The sequence below is a fragment of the Papio anubis genome, chromosome 2 (genome assembly GCF_008728515.1).
Source record: "Papio anubis isolate 15944 chromosome 2, Panubis1.0, whole genome shotgun sequence".
Classification (NCBI taxonomy): Eukaryota; Metazoa; Chordata; class Mammalia; order Primates; family Cercopithecidae; genus Papio; species Papio anubis.
Genome location: NC_044977.1, coordinates 96,076,314 through 96,097,300, shown reverse-complemented (window position 1 = coordinate 96,097,300; position 20,987 = coordinate 96,076,314). Strand labels below are relative to the sequence as shown.

At 45.3% G+C, this 20,987-nt stretch overlaps 1 protein-coding gene across 3 annotated transcripts; it reads left to right on the top strand.

The window, feature by feature from the left end:
- The first annotated feature begins 4,112 nt into the window (after positions 1 to 4,112).
- Positions 4,113 to 20,987, top strand: ZKSCAN7 (zinc finger with KRAB and SCAN domains 7). 3 transcript variants are annotated; one of them, XM_003894574.5, is made up of 6 exons: positions 4,113 to 4,735; positions 6,181 to 6,721; positions 14,364 to 14,532; positions 16,794 to 16,864; positions 17,157 to 17,283; positions 18,750 to 20,987. In XM_003894574.5, the coding sequence occupies exons 2-6, from the start codon at positions 6,299 to 6,301 to the stop codon at positions 20,201 to 20,203; spliced, it is 2,244 nt and encodes a 747-aa protein (XP_003894623.1). In that variant the 5' UTR covers positions 4,113 to 4,735; positions 6,181 to 6,298; the 3' UTR covers positions 20,204 to 20,987. The 3 variants fall into 3 exon arrangements, with proteins under 3 accessions (XP_003894623.1, XP_009199286.1, XP_003894622.1); XM_009201022.4 differs by having other exon boundaries at positions 4,113 to 4,772; positions 18,753 to 20,987; XM_003894573.5 differs by having other exon boundaries at positions 4,113 to 4,772.

The following is a 20,987-nucleotide window of genomic DNA, read 5'->3' as shown; positions in this document are numbered from 1 at the left end:
TTGTCTGCTCTCAAACCCTGTCTCCTGATAAGATACTATCAATAACAATGCATGCCCGAAACTTCATTAGCAATTTTAATTTTGCCCCATCCTGTGGTCCTATGATCTCACCCTGTCTCCATTTGCTTTGTGATATTTTATTACTTTGTGAAGTATGTGATCTCTGTGACCCACACCCTATTCGTACACTCCCTCCCCTTTTGAAAATTGCTAATAAAAACTTGCTGGTTTTACGGCTTGGAGATCATCATGGAACCTGCCGATGTGTGATGTCTCCCCCAGACCCCCAGCTTTAAAATTTCTCTCCTTGTACTCTTTCCCTTTATTTCTCAAACCAGCCGAGATGCTTAGGGAAATAGAAAAGAACCCACGATAAATATCGGGGGTGGGGTTTCACCCAATATTAATCAACTTATAGTTCTGCAGGCTTAACAGGAAGCATGACTAGGAGGTCTCAGGAAATTTACAATCATGGCAGAATGCGAAGGGGAAGCAAGTACCTTCTTTATATGGTGGCAGGGGAGAGAGAGAGAGAGCAAAGGGGGAAGTGCTACACACTTCTAAATGATCAGATCTCATGAGACATCACTCACTATCATGAGAACAGTAAGGGGGAAATCTGTCCCCATGATCCAATCACCTCCCACTGGGCCCCTCCTCCAATTCGACATGAGATTTGGGCAGGGACACAAATCCAAACCATTATCACCACCCCCTCCATGGTCTTTGCACACTTGGAACAACTTCCATTTCCCTCTAGGAAGCTCAGAGGCCTGTGGGGTTTGGTGGTTCACTCGCCTGAGATCAGCTCCTCAAGGAAGTCCCTGAGACCCCAGCACCGAGAAAACCCTTCCTCTCACCAAGTCACCCCCAAGGCTACGTTTGGTGACCATCACTGACCCTCCCCACTCTCCTAACAGGGCCTGGCACACCGTTGGCAGGAAGAAGCCTGACAGGAATTAAAAAACAGGAATTGAATGAAGGTCAGAGAAAGCATCTTGCAATAGAAAGAAGAGAAGGAGGAATGGTCTAAAGACCAGAAATCAAAGCCTAACGTACCCGTCTCAGCCAGTAAAATGTTACTCAGCTACTAGGCTGTTTGCCAAGCCTCAGGATCCTCATCTGCAAACCAGTGATCCTGTGATACTGTTGTAGAGACACTGCGTGCAAAGTAGACAAGCAGCTATAAGGGATGTCCGTGTCTCATTCCCTCCAAGCTCCTCAATATAGCCAGCCACCACAGGCAACTTTCTACAACCCAGACTGATCAGGTCATTCCCTGTTAAAAGCCTTCCACAGCAACCTGGATCACGGACACATTTCTTAGAAGCTAGATTGGACTTTGTGTTGGATGCCATGAAAACAATGGTGGCCTGACCATATGGCACTCACATCCAGCTAAGGGAACAGCCATGTCAAGAGTTAGTGTCAGGGGACTCAACTGTGAACCAGAGAGATATGGTGTCAGCCAAGATGGGGCTTACAGTACAGTAGGGAGGCCAGTAAGTAGACAGTGTTAATGCAGTATATCCAATAGGGACCATAACCTATTGGTTATGGTAATAGCATAGCATGGCAGGCCACCACAGGAGCAAAAAGGAAGCCACACCTAATCTAGGTGGAGTGCAGAAAAGACTTCCTGGAGAAAGGGCTTCCTGGCAGTGTTTTAAAGGATAAGTAGGAGTTTTTGAGGTGAAAGGAGGGTCTCTCCCTTCTCTTAGTTAGGGCTTGGGCCCCATTCATTCCCATCACAGTGGACTGGGGTTTTCTTCCCATATCATGGCAGGTCCACCCACCCCATGTGTCTAGGGTCCCACCTTCTTTTCAGGGTGTGTAGGAGTGTTCTGGCTGTTGAAAAGGGACTATCCACACAGATGATGTCAGAACGTCTGAGCAGTTTGGGGACAGAGACTCTCCAGACCTGTGCTCCTCTCTTTGTGGGGTTTTTTGTTTGTTTGTTTTTTGTTTTGTTCTGTTGTTTTTGACAGGGTCTTGTCACCCAGGCTGGAGTGGCACAAACACCGCTCACTGCAGCCTTAACTTCCTGGGCTCAGATGATCCTCCCACCTCAGCCTCTGGAGTAGGTGGGATTACAGGCATGTGCCACCAAGCCCAGCTAAGTTTTAAATTTTTTGTAGAGACAGGGTTTCACCATGTTGCCCAGGCTGGTCACAAACCCCTGGCTTCAAGTGATCCACCTGCCTTGGTGTCCCAGAGTGTTAAGATTACAGGTGTGAGCCACCATGCCCAGCCTCTTTGTGGTCTGAAATCCAGGAAGTTCCTGGAGACACACTTCTCACAGCTGCCCTCACTCCAAGCAGGATTTAACAGGGGAAGTGACAGCGATGATGCAGAGCAGCACAGTAATTGCTACAGATATTCTCTTTTTTTTATTATTACATATATATAGCACAAATGTGACAGGCCTTAACATTAATATGAATATAGGGGTTGAACTGAGAGGAAACAAGGATAGTAAACACAATACTAGAAAACACCTATAATACTTACAATGTCAGGCACCATTCTAAGTGCTTTATGTATTTTATCTCATCCAATCCTCACAACAACTCTACAATTCGAGTATATTATTATCCCCATTTTCCAAATAAGGAAGCTACACACAGACAGGCTAAGTAACTTGTCCCTGGTCACTCAGCTCACGGGATGACACCCAGGGTTCTAGTTTGGGTCCCTGGGTGAATGATAATTTTTTTTACAGTGATGGGAACATGGGTTGGAGCTTCAGGGCTGTGGATAGACGGTAAGTTTCCTTTCAGGCATGTAGAACTTGAGTTACCTATTTGTTAGCTCTCATACCAAAGCTTGGGTGATGGTTTTTAAGAGAGATCGAGTTGGAGTACAGAATTCCCAAAGGCTTTCTGTGGTTGTCTTTGGCCCAAAGGTACGTGTCCTAAGGTGCTATATTGAGGCATCATCGAGTGTCTTGCCCACTGGCGCCCAATCCAGTCATGGTAGATCAGGTCAAGCCCACAGTGTTGGTCACAGAAGTGCCTCTGAAGTCTAAACACACTGCTCAGATGGGCCTGGTCCTTACAGCCAATGAAAGACAACTACTTGAGCATGAAACAGCTCTGAAGAATTTAAAAACCTCAATCTGGGTTTCCAAATCCTTGTGTCTCCTATACTAGTAAGCCAGGACTGCAGGACAACACATGGTCAAGGAGAACTGAAAATCAGGTCTGAGAGCATTTAGCCTGGCCTTGGGAGATTTCCTCCTAAAGAATCCTAAGCTTCTGGGGCCTTGATTTGCCTTCCATCTCAAGAATCCTAAGCTTCTGAGGTCTTGATTTGCCAGTAGGCAATGTCTAGCATCAATGTCAGGCAGAGGCTGGGGTTCCTGGTTTTAAACAGCCAAAACCTCCTTGTGAGATTTCCAAATGGAGAGGGGGACCTTGATGACGGGAAACCACCCATTAGGATCAATGGACAAAGATTGCTCCAAGACATTACTTTTAAGCTTGTGGAAACTCTGGAGCAGGACTTCTGGTGTCTTTGTTTCTATCTTGGCTCATGCAGATATATGAGGAACATATGTCAGGGCCAGGGTTAGGCCCAGGACACCTTTGAAATGTTGCCATCCCTAGACAGTCCAGGAGACTGTTTACTTTGGGCCCTGTAAAGGACCTACCTCCTGCACTGTAATAAAGATACACAGTTAACCTCATCATACCCTTTGCCCTTCACCCATGGTCATTAGCACACAGGGTCTGCTCAATCGTGTTTGTAACAAGGACCTGTTCATATCCTACTTCTGTAGTAAACCATTCTTCAAAGTGAAGTTCACCTGGGTACCACCTGCCACCCAGAGGCTAGACAACTGCCTCCTAGGTTACAAACTGTCCCCACACCTTCTCAATTTATCTGCTCCTTGGTCTCCCTAGGAACCTCTACATGGACACCAGAATACTGGTGCTGTCTTAGGAAATATTAACCACATTTATGGGCCAAAATATCACAATTTCTAGATATGCTTCTTCATTTTTAAGATGGGAGATGCTTGCTGCTCCCTTCACTGAGACTTCAGATTGGGCATCACACATGGTATAACTGACTGCTCAGGATATGCCAGGCCTTTTGCTGTATAGTGTCTGTTACCTCGTTTGGTGCTCCCAGCCCTGTGAGGTACGCATTATGCTCTGCATTTTTTCAGATGAGAAAACAGGCTTGGAGGTTGGGTATCTTTCCCAAGGACACCTGGAGAAGAGGGGGTAGAGCTGGGACGCGTCTGGATTCTCCGACTATGTCCTGAGAGCGGGATGTGAGTGACCTGAGCCCTCGCGAGACCCCGCCCCCGCCCGCAGCAGGTGGCCGGGCACAGCCGAGAAGAAAGCCCTGCCAGCTCTCCCGGGTGCGGGGACGCGCGCGCCCACCTTCGCGGAGACTTCCGGGATCCCGGAGGGGGCGGAAGTCGAGGCCTCTTTCGCTTCCGGCTCGGCCATTGTTTTTGCTTTAACGGGCAGTAGAGGTGTCCGGCTTCGGGGCCGAGTGCCACTGCGAGTGGGCCGGGGCGCGGAGGGAGGCGCGGCCGGAGCTCGGGTGGCCGACGCTGGCCCGGACCGCGCTTCTTCGCGGCAGCAGGCGGCACGTCCCCGTGACTCTCAGAAGCCGCCCAATGTGGAGCCGCTTCTTTGTCCCATACCCCTGACCATTCGTGCGTGGCACGGAGCCGGGTATCTGCGGGTACAGCGATGAACAGGGCAGACGTGGCCAGGTGAGCGGCGCTGCTGAAGCCTGGTGTAACACGAAAGGTAGATCGCTGTTTTCCCAGCTCTTGCAGTGGGCAACTGTATGAACCGTCAGATTTGGGTCAGACCCAAGCTCAGAATCGCAGACGTGGAGCGTGACTTGGAAATGCAAAAATCCAATTGAGATTTTAAAGTGCTGAGCATTCGGAACACTGTGGGAAGTAGGAGAATGGCCTGAACTTTCTACACGTGTGGGATCTTAGAGCAGAGTGTACAGATTATTTTAAAGTCCTTCTTTGTCTTTTTAAAGAGATTGAGAGGGGGATCTGGGACGCTTGGTGATTTGGAAGCACAGCACAGATGCCCTAGTTACCAATAAGGTGCTGATTTTCAAACGTTCAAAGTTTTCCTCCACTTCAGTATCAGTTAAATGTATCATATTCATTCGTTTCCCAATTATGTGTGCCATGTACACACGTGGACAAAGATGACTGGAAGTTAGTTCTGCCCTTTGTATCCTCCCAGAAAGCAGGGGAGACAGTCGTGTAAACCACAAACGATTACAGTGTGAGACGTGCTCTACTAGAGGTTTGAATGAAAAAGGTAGTTTGGGATCGCTGAGATGATAACCACCCGTCTAAGCCTAGCGTGGTCAGGAAGGCTTTCTAGGGGAGGTGCATTGAGTAAAAAAAGGTCTGGTATTTTCTGATTCCATTTGGTTCCTTTCCTTTGGTGGCCATCCAGCAGTTTGGAGGATGAGAGTGGTGAGCTGGGCATAAACCAGTTAAAGGGTTATAGTGAGAGGTACACAAAGGGAAGCTACCAGCACTCTTCCTGATGGGGCAATCAGAAAAACCAAGAAAAAAATTGCCTTTGTTCATGATCTTGACAGACAAGTTTGTCAAAAGTTGAAGAAGAAAAATTCAAAGAAATAGTATGTGTGGCTTCTAGCTGTGTCTCTAGAGCTCTAGCTCCAAAGTTTCTTTATTTTGCATTTCTATCAGAAGAGGTTTGATCACCTACTCCCTACATTGGTTTATTTGTAATTTAAACACGAGTACTACTATACAAATTGTAATGCACATTATAAAACATACATTAAATAGGAGTTAAATAACTTAGTATTTTCTCTTGCACCCTTTGAGGTATCCTGCATTTCCCACATTGGAGACCATTGCTGTCTTTCTTGCATGGGTACTTGGGGTGAGTGGTTGGGGTTGTGGCTGGTTGTGAAGTGGGTAAGGCCAGGTGGTGAAGGGCTGTGAATGCGAGGCATAGACCTTTAGATTTTATCCTGTAGGTAATGGGAGCCACTGAAACTTTAAGAAGGGCATCATTTGGAGAGATGCTTAGCGAGAATGCCCAGTTGTGTTCTTTTTTCCTGGAACTTTGTTTTTTAACTCAGTGGAGGATTGTCATCAGCCTGGGGCTGAATATTCCAAGAACTCTGATTTCACTCTTGTTTCTGTAGGCAACACTACCATCACCCTTTTCTCCAACCCTGAAAAACAGCTCCTGAGACCTGAACTATAGACCGTCATTTTAATCGGACCAATTGCAGCTGGAACAAGCTTCTCTTTGGGGTCACAATGACCACTTCAGGCAGGGGAAATTTAGGCCTCATCCCCAGGAGTACTGCTTTCCAGAAGCAGGAGGGGCGCCTGACTGTGAAGCAGGAGCCAGCGAACCAGAGCTGGGGGCAGGGCAGCAGTCTCCAAAAGAACCATCCTCCTGTCTGCGAAATCTTCCGGCTACACTTCAGGCAATTATGTTACCACGAGATGTCTGGGCCACAGGAAGCGTTGAGCCGGCTCCGGGAGCTCTGCCACTGGTGGCTCATGCCAGAGGTGCACACCAAGGAGCAGATCCTGGAGCTGCTGGTGCTCGAGCAGTTCCTGAGCATCCTCCCTGGGGAGCTCCGTACCTGGGTGCAGCTGCATCACCCTGAGAGTGGTGAGGAGGCTGTGGCTGTGGTGGAGGATTTCCAGAGGCACCTCAGTGGACCAGAGGAGGTGAGCAGTTGGGTTTAGAATGGCGGCCTGATGCTTCTCTAATGCTTGGGTTAGCCTAGGCATGGGCCCTAGGCCAGGCCCTAGGCCAGTTTGCCTTAAGGGTTCCTGAACTTGTCCTGTGGATAGAGGGAAAACAGTTTTGTGCTCCAAGCCATAAATACAAATGCACATCCCAGCTAAGCTGTGTGATTCACCTTGTGAGATACTGTGTTCTGAGCCTAGCTTCATCCTGGGGATTTGCATGGTACTCCTGGCCGGCAGGGGATCTTCATGCTGGTTAGAATAGGGTGATCAGGGGAAGGCGGACTTTTGGGTATGCTGATAATACGGGCCTTCATTTGAGACCTTCTGTTTGCTCACTTCCTTGGACTTCTCAGAGTCAATTTTCTATTTTCCTGCCTCTTTGATTCCTTGAAAGGTGACATTTTGGGGCCTTGTAATTATTTATTCCTTTTGCTAGCTCTCCAAACCTAACTGGGATCTTTTTGCATCTTTAAATCTAATTTAAGTTTTCCCTATTTCCTGGAGTTCTCGCAAATGTAATGGCAAGGTAATTTAAACTAGAGGGATAGTTGGGAAGAGTGAGCAGTAAGACACATTGGAAAATCTGGTTTCTAGGACCATAATGCCATCTAACTCTGTGATCATGTGTTTCAGTCAGGGTTCAGTGAGAGAGGTAGAATGAGTAGGAGAGAGGTGTGTGTGTGTGTGTGTGTGTGTCTGTGTGCACGTGCATGTGCATGTGTAAAGAGATTTATTGCTGACTGGGCACAGTAGCTCATGCCTGTAATCCCGGCACTTTGGGAGGCCGAAGGGGGTGGATCACTTGAGGTCAGGAGTTTGAGACCAGCCTGGCCAACATGGCAAAGCCCAGTCTCTAACAGTACAAAAATTTGCTAGGTATGGTGGCATGTACCTGTAATCTCAGCTACTGGGGAGGCTGAGGCAAGAGAATCACTTGAAGCCAGGAGGCAGAGGTTGCAGTAAGCCAAGATCACGCCACTACACTCCAGCCTGGGTGACAAACCGAGACTTCATCTCAAAAAAAAAAAAAAGAGATTTATTGCTAGTAAGTGGCTTATGTAATTGTGAGGCTGGCCAGGCAAGTCTGAAACACATAGGCAGGCCATCGACAAGGGCTGCCCAAAACAGTGGCACAAGCTGAAGCTGCAGTGCACAGGTGGAGTTTCTTCTTTCTTCTTTGTCCTTTCCTCTTTTGTCTCCTGTCTTCTTCCTCTGGTTTTTTTTTTTTTTTTTGAGACAGGGTCTTGCTCTGTTGCCTAGGCCAGAATGCAGTGGCATGAACATGGTTCACTGCAAGCTTAGCCTCCCGGCTCAAGTGATCCTCCCACCTTAGCCTCCTAAGTAGCTGGTACCACAGTCATGTGCCATCACACCAGGCTAATTATGATTATTATTTTTTTTGTAGACATGCGGTCTTGGTATGTTGCCCAGGCTTGTTCTTGAATTCCTGGCTTCAAATCTTCTTGCCTTGGCTTCCCAAAGCACTGGGATTACAGACATGAGCTACCACACCTGGCCTGGAATTTCTTCTTCATGGAACTTTTAGCTCTGCTTTTAAGGGCTTACAACTGATTGAATCAGGCTCATGCATTCATTCATTATCTAGTATAATCTCCCTTACTTAAAGTAAACTTATTATGTACTTTAATCACATTTTTAAAATAGTGTACAGCAACACCTGTATTGATGTTTGATTAGTACCAAGTTGACACATCAAAAGATCATCACACCGTGGATAAGCTAGTTCTTCCTAATGAGTTTTAAATTGTTCCCCTATAATAGAAGCAGGGTAGACTAGAGGTCCCCTCTACTTTATCCATTTGTACTTTATCAGGGGAAAACAGTACAGAAAATTTCCCAAGTTCCCAATATATCATTTTATTCAATGCTTTTTTTTCCTGAGATAATCTCACCCTATTGCCCAGACTGGAGTGTGGTGGCACAATCTTGGCTCAGTGCAACCTGTGCCTCCTGGGCTCAAGTGATCCTCCTACCTCAGCTTCCTTAGTAGCTGGGATCATAGGTGTGAGCCACCACACCTGGCTAATTTTTGTATTTTTAGTAGAGATGGGGTTTCACTATGTTGTCCAGGCTGATCTTGAACTCCTGAACTCAAGAGAGCCACCTGCCTCATCCTCCCAAAGTGCTGGAATTACAGGTGTGAGCCACCACACCCAGCCTATTCAATGCTTTTTAAAAAATGATTACATATCACTAGGGAATCAGTTCTAGTTGATCAGGATCCTGGGGCTAGACATTTTTCCAGGATTATCAGCAGTACACATTTGTCATTATCAACCGTCATTTTCTTTGTGTAAATAAGTAAGCACATATGAGTAAATCAGCTGTCACAAGGCTCTAGAGAGCAGCTGAGCCAGCCATGGCAATGACAGGTGGCTGAAGACATATTTAGAGAAACATTTAGTGAGGGTGGCAGAAGGAAAATTTCCCTATTTCTTGCTTGGTTTTGCTTAAGAAGTGAATGCTTCCTCCATTAAAATTTCTAGTGCTTTATCCAGCTAGCCTCAGAAAAGGGTGACTGTTGAGTCACAACCCAAGAACATGACTAACAGTTGACAGGTGAGGCAGCTGAATGCTCATGGCTCCAGCCTGGGAGTAGGGTCTCTGGAGTCCATTTCTTACTCTCCCACTACTGTCAGTGTTGTTTTCTGACATGAAGACATAAGGGTAGTACTGTCTTTCATCAGTAGGGGTTCAGAAAATGTTTACAGAATGGCTAAATGAATAAACAAAGCTTTTCCATGGAAGTTTGCCAAGAGGAGATAAAGGAGGGTCCAAGTAAATTGGAGTCATTTTGCTTATCAGGAGCAAGCCACTTTATTGCTGCAGAAGGAGCATGTACATGTGTGCACATTGTGGCTGGGAAAGGGTTGTACAGTGATCCCTACTGGGCTGCAGAGTCATGCAACTTGCAGAATTTTTTTGTTTCCTGTATTTTCTTTTTCTTTTTCTTTTTTTTTTTTTTTGTTTGAGACAGAGTCTTACTCTGTCGCCCAGGCTGGAGTGCAGTGGCACGATCTCAGCTCACTGCAAGCTCCGCCTCCTGTGTTCACACCATTCTCCTGCCTCAGCAGGAGTATGCTGGGACTACAGGTGTCCACCACCACGCCCAGCTAATTTTTTGTAGTTTTAATAGTGACAGGGTTTCACTGTGTTAGCCAGAATGGTCTCGATCTCCTGACCTTGTGATCCTCCCGCCTCGGCCTCCCAAAGTGTTGGGATTACAGGTGTAAGCCACCGTGCCTGGCCTGTTTCCTGTATCTTTTTTCATCTCCTGCCAGGGTTACAAAACAGGCAGTGCAGTAATCATTATCTCCACTTGACAAGTGAAGTGAGCACCTGTAGTAAGCATTCCCTTGCCCAAAAGATTTAGCTGAAGTGTGGTTGTTTCTGATTACCATCAAATGTGAGGACCAGGATTTTCCATCTCCCTAGTTTCTAAGCCAACAGCTTTTCTCTAGGGTCTTGCTGTGGAATGCTGTATTAGAATGAGTTTTTCATGTTTTCAAGGAAAGGAAACCTATGATTCTGTATTAGTCTGTTTTCACACTGCTATAAAGAACTACCTGAAACTGAATAATTAAGAAGAAAAGAGGTTTAATTGGCCCACAGTTCCACAGGCTTAACAGGAAGCATGACCGGGAGGTCTCAGGAAACTTACAATCATGGCAGAAGGCAAAAAGGAAGCAAGGACCTTCTTCACACTGTGGCAGAAGAGAATGCAGGGGGAAGTGACACATACTTTTAAATGATCATATCTCATGAGAACTCACAAGAACAGCAAGGGGAAATCCACCCCATTATCCAGTCATCTCCCACCAGGCCCCTTCTCCAATTCGATGTGAGATTTGGGTAGGAACACAAATCTAAACCATTATTATTCTGCCCCTGGCCCCTCCCAAATCTCACGTTCTTCTCACATTGAAAAATACAATTATCCCTTCTCAACAGTCCCCCGGACTTAACTCATTTCAGCATTAACTCAAAAGTTCACAGTCCAAAGTCTTATCTGAGACAAGGTAAGTCCCTTCCACCTATTAGCCTGTAAAATCAAAAACTAGTTAGTTATTTCCCAGATGCAATGGGGATATAGGCATTGGGTAAATGCTCCCATTCCAAATGGGAGAAATTGGCCAAAACAAAGGGGCTACTTGTCCCATGCAAGTCCAAAACTGAGCAGGGTAGTCATTAAGTCTTAAAGCTCCAAAATAATCACTTTTGACTCCATGTCTCACATCCGGGGCATGCTGATGCAAGAGATCGGTTCCCAAGGCCTTGGGCGTACTAGCCCTTGTGGCTCTGCATGGTGTAGCCCCCATGGCTGCATTCACCAACTACATTAAGTGCCTGCGCCTTTTCCAGGCACATGGTGCAAGCTGTTTGTGGATTTACCATTCTGGGGTCTGGAGGATGGTGGCTGTCTTCTCACAGCTCCACTAGGGCATGCCTCAGTGGGACTGTATGGGGGCTCTAACCTTACATTTCCCCTTCATACTGCCTTAGTAGAAGTTCTCCATGAGAGTTCCACCCCTGCAGCAGACTTCTGGCTGGACATCCAGGTGTTTCCATACCTGCTCTGAAATCTAGGAGGAGGTTCCCAAACCTCAACTCTTGCCTTCTCCATACCTGCAGGCCCAACAACATGTGAAAGCTGCCAAGGCTTGGAGCTTGCACCCTCTGAAGCCACAGCCTGAGCTATACCTTGGCCTCTTTTAGCCACAGCTGGAGCTGAGTGGCTGGGACACAGGGGACCATGTCCTGAGGCTGCACAGAGCAGCTAGACCCTGGGCCTGGCCCATGAAACCACTGTTTTCGCCTAGACCTCCAGGTCTGTGATGGGAGGGACTGCCGTGAATGTCTCTCAAATGCCCTGAAGACACTTTCCCCATTGTCTTGGCCGTTAAAATTTGATTCCTCTTTACTTAAATTTCTGCAGCAGGCTTGAATTTCTCCTCAGAAAATGGGTGTTTCTTTTCTACCACATGGCCGGGCTGCAAATTTTCCAAATTTTTATGCTTTGCTTCCCTTTTAAATGTAAGTTCCAGTTTCAGATCTCTTTGTTCACAAATATGAGTGGACACTTTTAGAAATAGCCAGGTCACTTCTTGAATGCTTTGCTGCTTAGAAATTTCTTCTGCCAGATACTCTGAATCATCTCTCTCAAGTTCAAAGTTCCACAGGTCTCTAGAGCAGGGGCAAAATGCTGCCAGTCTCTTTGCTAAAGGAGAGCAAGAATGACCTTTGTTCCAGTTCCCAATACGTTTCTCATCTCCATCTGAGACCACCTCAGCCTGGATTTCATTATCCGTATCACTGTCAGCATTTTAGTCAAAACCATTCAACAAGTCTCTAGGAAGTTCCAAACTTTCCCACATCTTCCTGTCTTCTTTTCAGCCCTCCAGACTGTTCCAACCTCTGCCTGTTACCCAGTTCCAAAGTTGCTTCCATATTTTCAGGTATCTTTATAGCAGTGCCCCACTTTCCTGGTACCAATTTTCTGCGTTAGTCCATTTTCACACTACTGTAAAGAACTACCTGAGACTAGGTAATTTATGAAGAAAAGAGGTTTAATCGACTCACAGTTCTGCAGACTTAACAGAAAGCATGACTGGGAGGCCTCAGGAAACTTAAAATCATAGTGGAAGGTGAAGGGGAAGCAAGGACCCTCTTCACATTGTGACAGGAAAGAGAGAGCACACAGAGGAAAGTGCCACACACTTTTAAACAATCAGATCTCATGAGAACTCACTATTACAAGAACAGCAAGGGGGAAATCTGTCCCCCCCCCCCCCCCCCCGCCACCACCATAATCCAGTCACCTCCCACCAGGCCCCTCCTCCAATTCAACATGAGATTTGGGCAGGGACACAAATCCAAACCATATAAAAGTCCTAGATAATGAACAGGAACTTTACCAGGATTAAATTATTAGTGAATTACAAAGTTGAATTATCACAATGCAGTAAGTTCTATCTTATGCCAATACCCAAAGCTCCTGTACCGAAGAGCTGTGACTCCCATTTTAGAGAGTCTTTCAGTTTCAAAGAACGTTTCAGTCGGAGAGCTTGGGAACTACAGAATCCAGGGAACCTGCTGGTCCTACCACTACACTGGTGAGGTATATATTAAAGGAGAGAGTCCCTTAACATCTCAGCAGATACAGCCTAATAGGGCGAATCCTGTGTGGTTTATTGAAGAACTTATTTTTACCTTATGGTGTGCTGTATACATACCAGAGCAAGTGAACTTTAAAGTGTGCCTTATTTAGATAATAGTTTAGGTTTTTCTGCCCTACATGCTGTTAAAAGGAGTAACCATGAGATTGTGAGGAGTCGGTTTGATGACAATAAGCAAGGGTTAGAAATAAAATGTCTATGTTCTGAGGTATTCTCAAGGTTTCTACAGGTTAGTGTGTCTGATCTTATTTGCCTTTTTAAATATAAATTATTGGGGAGAGGTAGTACATATTGAAAACGGAGTTTGCAGATAACCTTAAAGTCTTAGGAAAATATCAAGAGGAAGTCAGTCAGCAGATATTAATCAAGCACCATTGTAGGGCTATGTGTTGTTTTGGAGCTAGTGATCAAGACAAAAGTTCTTACCCTCAAAAAACTTACACTGTTGGGGAAACATAGACAATAAAGACCTAAGTAAGATTACTTAAAGATTAATACATACAATCTAGAAATTATAATTGGTTAATTGAGTCTGACTATCCCTGCTTTGTCAGTGTGCTCAGGGAAAGCTTCTCTGAAGAGGAGACACTTTTGCTCAGAGAAATTGGAAAAGCTCTCCAGGTTTGCCAGCCACTGTTCTGGGTATTGCTTCAGCTGTTAGTGTCAGTAGCATTATTTGTGCTCATGCACATACACATACTTATCTTTTTTTACATCCTTCGTACTTCCTTTTTTGTTTGTTTGGTTTGTTTTTGTTTTGGTTTGTTTTTGTTTTTTTGAGACAGAGTCTCACGCTGATCTGATCTGATCTTGGCTCACTGCAACCTCTGCCTCCCAGGTTCAAGTGATCCTCCTGCCTCAGCCTCCCAAGTAGCTGGGACTACAGCTGCATGCCACTACGCCCGGCTAATTTTTTTGTACTTTTAGTAGAGACAGGATTTCACCATGTTGGCCAGGCTGGTCTCGAGCTCCTGACCTCAGGTGATCCACCCACCTTGGCCTCCCAAAGTGTTGGGATTACAGATGTGAGCCACTGCGCCCAGCCTATCCTTTGTACTTCTGATTGTTCTTTTCTGTCAGCTAAGACCCTAGAGAATGTACTGAATTGCTCTCCTGGCTCCCTTTTTAAATGGTTCTTAAGAAAATATGTGTCTGAAGACCTGACACAGAGTGGAAATGGTTATAGAATCTGGTCCTCAAGCTCCTACCAAGAGGGTCAACAGAGGGATGGCAAGTAGAATTGCAAACTTTAGATTCTGCTGTCAGCTTTTTCCCCCCAGTAGGCTGTAGTGGTGGGGCTGGAAGGACACTCTGGCTGTTCTTTTCCCTGGCTTTCTTTCTGGAGGGGGCTGCTTAGAGGTTTTGGGTTCAGTACCTTCAAGGATGCTCTTTTGAACCCAATTGTATTTCCCTGTCTTTAGGTTTCAGCCCCAGCACAGAAACAGAAAATGCATTTGGAGGACACAGCAGCTCTGGGTGCAACAAAGGAATCCCCTCCTACGTCACCCCTCAGTGGGGGCTCAGCCCCTGGAGCCCACCAGGCGCCTCCTTATGACCCAGGGACACACCACCTCCCCAATGGGGACTTCGGTACTTATCTCCCCAGTTTTGGCCTTAAGTCATGCCTCCCTTCTCTCCTGTGGAGTCTCTTTTCCTTTATCTGCCCATCTCCTACTCCATGGAATCCCTCATTGCCCTGCTGTATGTTCTCCTTCCCTAGTGACCCTGTTTGTTCCTTTTGCTTATTCTCTAATCATTCATGTAGTTAGTAAGTTTTCATCAAGGACATATCATAGGAAAGGCACTGTCAGAGACCAGAGGGATGTAGTACATCTATTGTCACTGATTTCAAAGAGCTTGCTCTCTAGGTGGTAGGACAAGTTAGTCATGTGTAAGAAGAGGCAACCTCATAAGATGCATGTGAATGATATCTGTCCTCAAGCATTTGATCCTGTCACAAATGAGCAATGTGGGCCTTGGAAAAAGTGATCGCCGGGTAAAAAGCAAGATCATTGTGGGCTGGAACTGGTAAGGGATGCTTCATGAAGGAGGTAGCAGTGTATTGGGCAGTAAAAATGTGGAAGAATTTTGAAGGGGAGAATAAAGTAGTGGGCATGCCATTAGAAGATACAACAAGGACCCTAAGCTGGGGATTCCTTGAGCCCTAATTGAGCTGGAGTTAGGGAAGACTGTATTTGGGAACCTGGGCCTTGTTTGTATGGGACCTTGAGATTGAGGCAGGAATATTTTGGGAGTCAGAGGATAATGTGTTAGAAATAGTATTTCAGGAGGATTACTCTGGCACAGGTGAGCATTATGGATTGAAGGGGAAGGAACTTTAGTTAAAGGCTGGTGCAGTAGAATAGATGTGAGGCAATTAATGCCTGAAGTGCAAAGAGAGGAATGGGCAAGGATAAATATGAAAAATGTTATCATGGAAACATCCATGGAACTTGAGTTTGAAAGGAGAGGCAGGGGAATTAGACTGTTTTGGCCAATGATGGAATCATTGGAGAAATAGAGAAATCTGAAAGAAAGGTGATAAGAACATTTTATTTATTTATTTAATGTTATTTATTTATTCTTTTAAGACAGATAGGGTCTCGCACTGTCACCCAGACTGGAGTGCAATGGCACAATCATAATAGCTCACTGCAGCCTTGAACTCCTGGGCTCAAGAAATCCTCCCACCATGGCCTCTTAGAACTACAGGCATGCCACCATGACCAGCTTTTTTTTTTTTTAAACTTTGTATAGAAATGGGATCTCCTGCTGGGAGCAGTGGCACACACACCTGTAATCCCAGCACTTCGGGAGGCTAAGGCAGGTGGATCACTTGAGGTCAGGAGTTTGAGACCAGCCTGGCCAACATGATGAATCCCTTCCTACTAAAAATACAAAAATTAGCCAGGTGTGGTAGCAGGTACTTGTAATCCCAGCTACTCCAGTGGCTGAGGCATAAGAATTGCTTGAACCTGGGAGGCAGAGGTTTCAGTGAGCCATGATCATGCCACTGCACTCCAGCAGAGTGAGACTCTGTCTCAAAAGAGAGAGAGAGAGAGAGAGAAAGAAAGGAAGGAAAGGAAGGAAAGGAAGGAAGGAAGGAAGGAAGGAAATTGAAAGAAAGAGAGAAAGAAAGAGGAAAGGAAAAGAAAAGAGAAGGGGAAGGGAAGGGAAGAGTGAAGGAAGGGAAGAGAAGAGTGAAGGAAGAAAAAGAGGTCTCCTTATGTTGCCCATGCTGGTCTTGAACTCCTAGCCTCAAGCCAGCCTCCCACCTTAGCCTAGAACATCCATCCATTCTAGACACTGAACTTAAGATGTTGCAGGACCCCCAAGTGAAATGTCCCATAGGCAACAGGAGGCATGTGGTAGGGGTCTAGGAGAGAAGTAAGAATTGTGAGAGCGGTATTAAAGCAATGAGAGTTGGTCAGATTGCTGACGGAAAGAACAAGGAAGCACTGGGCCCTGAGTTTTAAGGGGTCTATAATGAGAGGGCAGGAGCAGGAAGAGGAACCAGGGCATGAGGAACCACAACTGTGAGGGGAAAATCAGGTCTGGCTGGTGCTAGGGAAGCCATGGGAGAGAGAGTGTGGCCAGAATAGCTTCCTTGAAAAAGGTTGATGAGAGTGAGGGCTTGGAGGAACACCCAGTTCTCAGCTTGATACGGGACCTTGTACTGTGCCCTCCAGGGAAAATTCACAGCACTCTTGGGATAATGCCTTATGGAAGAGGTTAAGAGTCAGTGTGTGTGGAGGTGCCTGGGTTCTCTTGAATCCACTTATTGGGAATATAGATCTTATGGGAGCCGGAAGCAGGGCTTGTCCCACTCATAGCTTTCTTTCCTCCCTCAGCTCAATGTGCTTCTCCAGTTCCTACCCTTCCTCAAGTGGGGAACTCAGGACTTCGGATGGTCAGGCCCCAGGTGAGCTTGGTTCTTTGTGTTTTTACCACGTCTGGTCCAGGAATGGCTAGAGGTCTCACCCCCAGGACTCTGCCCCATCTAAGACTGTTCCTGTGGCTCTCCTGCCTCATTGCTTCCCCTGGAGGTAATGGACTCTATCTTGTGCTGGACTTGTCCTTTTGGGGTGTCATCTCAGCTCCTGTCTCCCATGCTTTTGCCCACTAAGACCCCATACCCTGTGCCCTCTGTACCCCTGATGACTCTGCCCCTCAGGCTGTGAATGTTCCTGAGCAATTGAAGCTTGTCATTCCAGGATACTGTGGCGTATGAGGACCTGTGTGTGGACTATACTCAGAAGAAATGGAAATGTCCCGCACTCAGTCAGAGAGCCCTGCAGTGGAACATGATGCCGGAAAATGACCGTAGCATGGCCTCCTTGGGTAATGATTCTGTTTCCTAGTCACTTAAGAGTCTGCATGCTGCACATTGTCTTTTCTATATTCCTTGTCTCTTTAAACTTTTTACTATGAAAATTTCCAAACATAGATAAACTAGAGTGAATAATATAGGGACCCTGTTTGCATTCATCACTGAGATTCAACAATGATCAGCATTCTCTTCACCTCATTATGAATTGATATAGTGTGATTTAGGTAGGACTTCTTAGTTGTAAGGAAGAGAGCCACTCAAGTTATTGTTAAATAAGGAGCTGTGAGTCATAGGCTTAAAGGAATGAGAACCTGGAAGAAACAGATCAGCTAGACCAGACTGTGGAAAGCAGGGCCTTGACCCTGGGAGCCTGAACAGCAAAAGCAAATGCATGTTGATGCCCATGTTCCGGTGTGAATGTAATGCAGCTGCTCGCAGTGTATCTGTTTTCTCTCTGCTTGTCCTCCTCCTGCTGCCCATTTTCTTCACTGTGAATCTTTTGTCCTTTTCATGGCTCTTTTCTAATTGTACTTTCTGTTCTTTTATACTTGTTGCTTGCTGTATCTCTCAATGGCTTGGCTTCTCTCCATGCTCCACTTCAGCTTCCACTGCTACTCATAAGTACCTTAATTTTGCCCTACCTCCAGTTCCAAATTTCCTCAGAGATGGACTTCCATTGCTATAGCCATTACCCATCATCTCATTTGGGCAGAGCTTTGGCCCAGGCCACAGCAGAGGCTGAAGCCTAACCTACAGATAAGCTGCCATTGAGTCTAGTTCCTGGTGCCGGTCCAATCACCTGTGGCCCATCATGGGATGCTCAGGGTCACTTGGCACAAAGCGTGGTTGCCTAAGCATCCCTCTCTGCAAACACTGGGGCAGAGCAGTTTCCTGAAAGGGCTTCTTGGAAAGGCAGATCCTGTGGTTGATGAGTTTATCATATAAGATCTGTTCTTTTTGTACACTTTTCTTATCATACCTCCATAATAGAAATTTCCAGTCAATTCACTCTCATTTTTTTCCCTGTCTCTTTCTTACGTTTGGCTTGAGGTATTTGCCAGCCTCCTCTCTCCCAACATGTTTTCTGATAACAATGGAACCATGCAATGTTATGGTTGGAAGGGATCTTAGAGTTCATCACTTTACTAAGGCGACACAGCACGAGAGTAACTTCTGTAAGATCACAGCATGCTTTGCAATCCAGTTTTTTGCTTTCCAATGACCCTTCTGACTTGGTTGTGCTGGCTTAGTATCTTTTTTCCACCCATCTTCACTGACCATCTTCCCCTTTCTTGTTTTTCTATCCCTAGGGGAAAAATGAGCTATTAATATTTCCCATTTTGCTCTTGTTCTCAATGTGTCATCTCATTTCTTAACCATAATGTGACTTCTTTTCAGGTACGTTATCTGTTAATGATTCTGTTTCTTAAACAGGATAAGAAATAGGTAAAAGTTGTTGTCTTCTTTCTTTTGGCAGCAGGTGAGAACATGATGAAGGGTTCAGAGTTGACTCCAAAGCAGGAAATTTTTAAAGGATCAGAGTCATCTAACAAGACATCAGGGGGACTCTTTGGGATGGTTCCTGGGGGAGCAGAGACTGGAGATGTTTGTGAAGATACTTCCAAAGAGTTAGAAGGACAAACCTCAGATGAAGAAGGGAGCAAGCTAGAAAATGATTTCTTGGAAATAACAGATGAAGATAAGAAAAAATCCACAAAAGACAGATACGACAAATATAAGGAAGTTGGGGAACATCTACATCTGTCCTCCAGTCCTGCTGAACATGAAGGAGTTTTAAAGGGACAGAAATCCTATCGATGTGATCAATGTGGCAAAACTTTCAATCGGAGTTCTCACCTTATTGGCCATCAGAGAATCCACACTGGAGAGAAACCCTATGAGTGTAATGAGTGTGGGAAGACCTTCAGGCAAACCTCCCAGCTCATTGTTCATCTCAGAACCCACACAGGGGAAAAACCCTATGAATGCAGTGAGTGTGGAAAGGCGTATAGGCACAGCTCCCATCTCATTCAACATCAGAGACTCCATAATGGGGAGAAACCCTATAAATGTAATGAATGTGCAAAAGCCTTTACTCAGAGTTCCCGACTCATTGACCACCAGAGAACCCATACTGGGGAGAAACCTTATGAATGCAATGAGTGTGGAGAGGCATTCATTCGAAGTAAAAGTCTTGTTCGACATCAGGTCCTGCACACTGGTAAGAAACCTTACAAATGTAATGAGTGTGGGAGAGCTTTCTGTTCCAATAGAAATCTCATTGACCATCAGAGAACCCACACTGGAGAGAAGCCTTATGAGTGTAGTGAATGTGGCAAAGCCTTCAGTCGGAGTAAATGTCTTATTCGACATCAGAGCCTCCACACTGGCGAAAAGCCGTACAAATGTAGTGAATGTGGGAAAGCCTTCAATCAGAACTCGCAACTCATTGAGCATGAGCGAATTCATACTGGAGAAAAACCTTTTGAATGTAGCGAGTGTGGTAAGGCATTCGGTCTGAGTAAATGTCTTATTCGGCACCAGAGACTTCACACTGGTGAGAAGCCCTATAAATGCAATGAGTGTGGAAAATCCTTCAATCAAAACTCACATCTTATTATACACCAGAGAATTCACACTGGTGAGAAACCCTATGAATGTCATGAGTGTGGGAAGGTCTTCAGTTATAGCTCCAGCCTTATGGTACATCAGAGAACCCATACTGGGGAAAAACCCTATAAATGCAATGATTGTGGGAAAGCTTTTAGTGACAGCTCACAGCTTATTGTGCACCAGAGAGTCCACACTGGAGAGAAACCTTATGAATGTAGTGAATGTGGGAAAGCCTTTAGTCAGCGTTCCACTTTTAATCACCACCAGCGAACTCACACTGGAGAGAAGCCCTCAGGTCTGGCTTGGTCAGTTTCTTAAGGTATGATTCTCTGAGACAGAGAGCAAGGACCTTTGAGTTAAGCTTTCTTTATAAGAAGGATGCTCTTAGTGGTTTCCCAGAGCCAATAGTCACAGTGGACCATTTCCTACTTGCTTTTCCTTGGATCAATAAGGTGGGAGAGTAGGAGTAACTTATTTCAGTTCTTACCCATTATTAGGAAGGTAAGGACTACACATGTCATTTAATTGTAGATTTCCTTTTATTTCTTTACTTTTAAATTTTAACTTTTAAAATCTATTTCATTTCTTAGTTATGCATCTCATAATCAGACTCCACACTTTTCAAAGACAGAGATAATATCTTCTCTATTCTATTCTACTTCCTACATTTCACCATTTATACAAAGTCATTCAACAAGGTTGATTCATGCCTTTCTGCCTCTTGGCTATGGCCCTCCCCATCTACTCTTTAAACTTTAATCTATAGCCTTTCATCAATTTCATTCCCTATCTAGAAAACATTTTATTCTGTTTGCTAATCTTTGTCCCTCACAATTTTTGAAATCCGTCTCATCTCTGAAATAGTTTCTTCTTCAAGTACTTTTTTATTTTTCTTCAACTTCTCTTGATTTGACCTCAGTGCTTTGAATTCACTGGTGCTACAATATGTAACTGTTGTTAAATTGCCTTGTAAATTGTGCATGTCTGTATACTTCTATACCAACTTATTGTAGGCTCTTTGAGGTCAGGTAGGTATTTCTTTCCCATATAGATAGTATTTTGTACATACCAGTTGTTAAATAAATAATTTTTAAAATCTCAA

Excerpts from the sequence above, each read along its gene's own strand:
- ZKSCAN7 (XM_003894574.5), top strand. The coding sequence starts at position 6,299 with ATGACCACTTCAGGCAGGGGAAATTTAGGCCTCATCCCCAGGAGTACT. Across the intron at positions 14,533-16,793 it reads CCTCCCCAATGGGGACTTCG|CTCAATGTGCTTCTCCAGTT; the intron begins GTACTTATCTCC and ends TTCCTCCCTCAG. Across the intron at positions 17,284-18,749 it reads CCGTAGCATGGCCTCCTTGG|CAGGTGAGAACATGATGAAG; the intron begins GTAATGATTCTG and ends TTCTTTTGGCAG.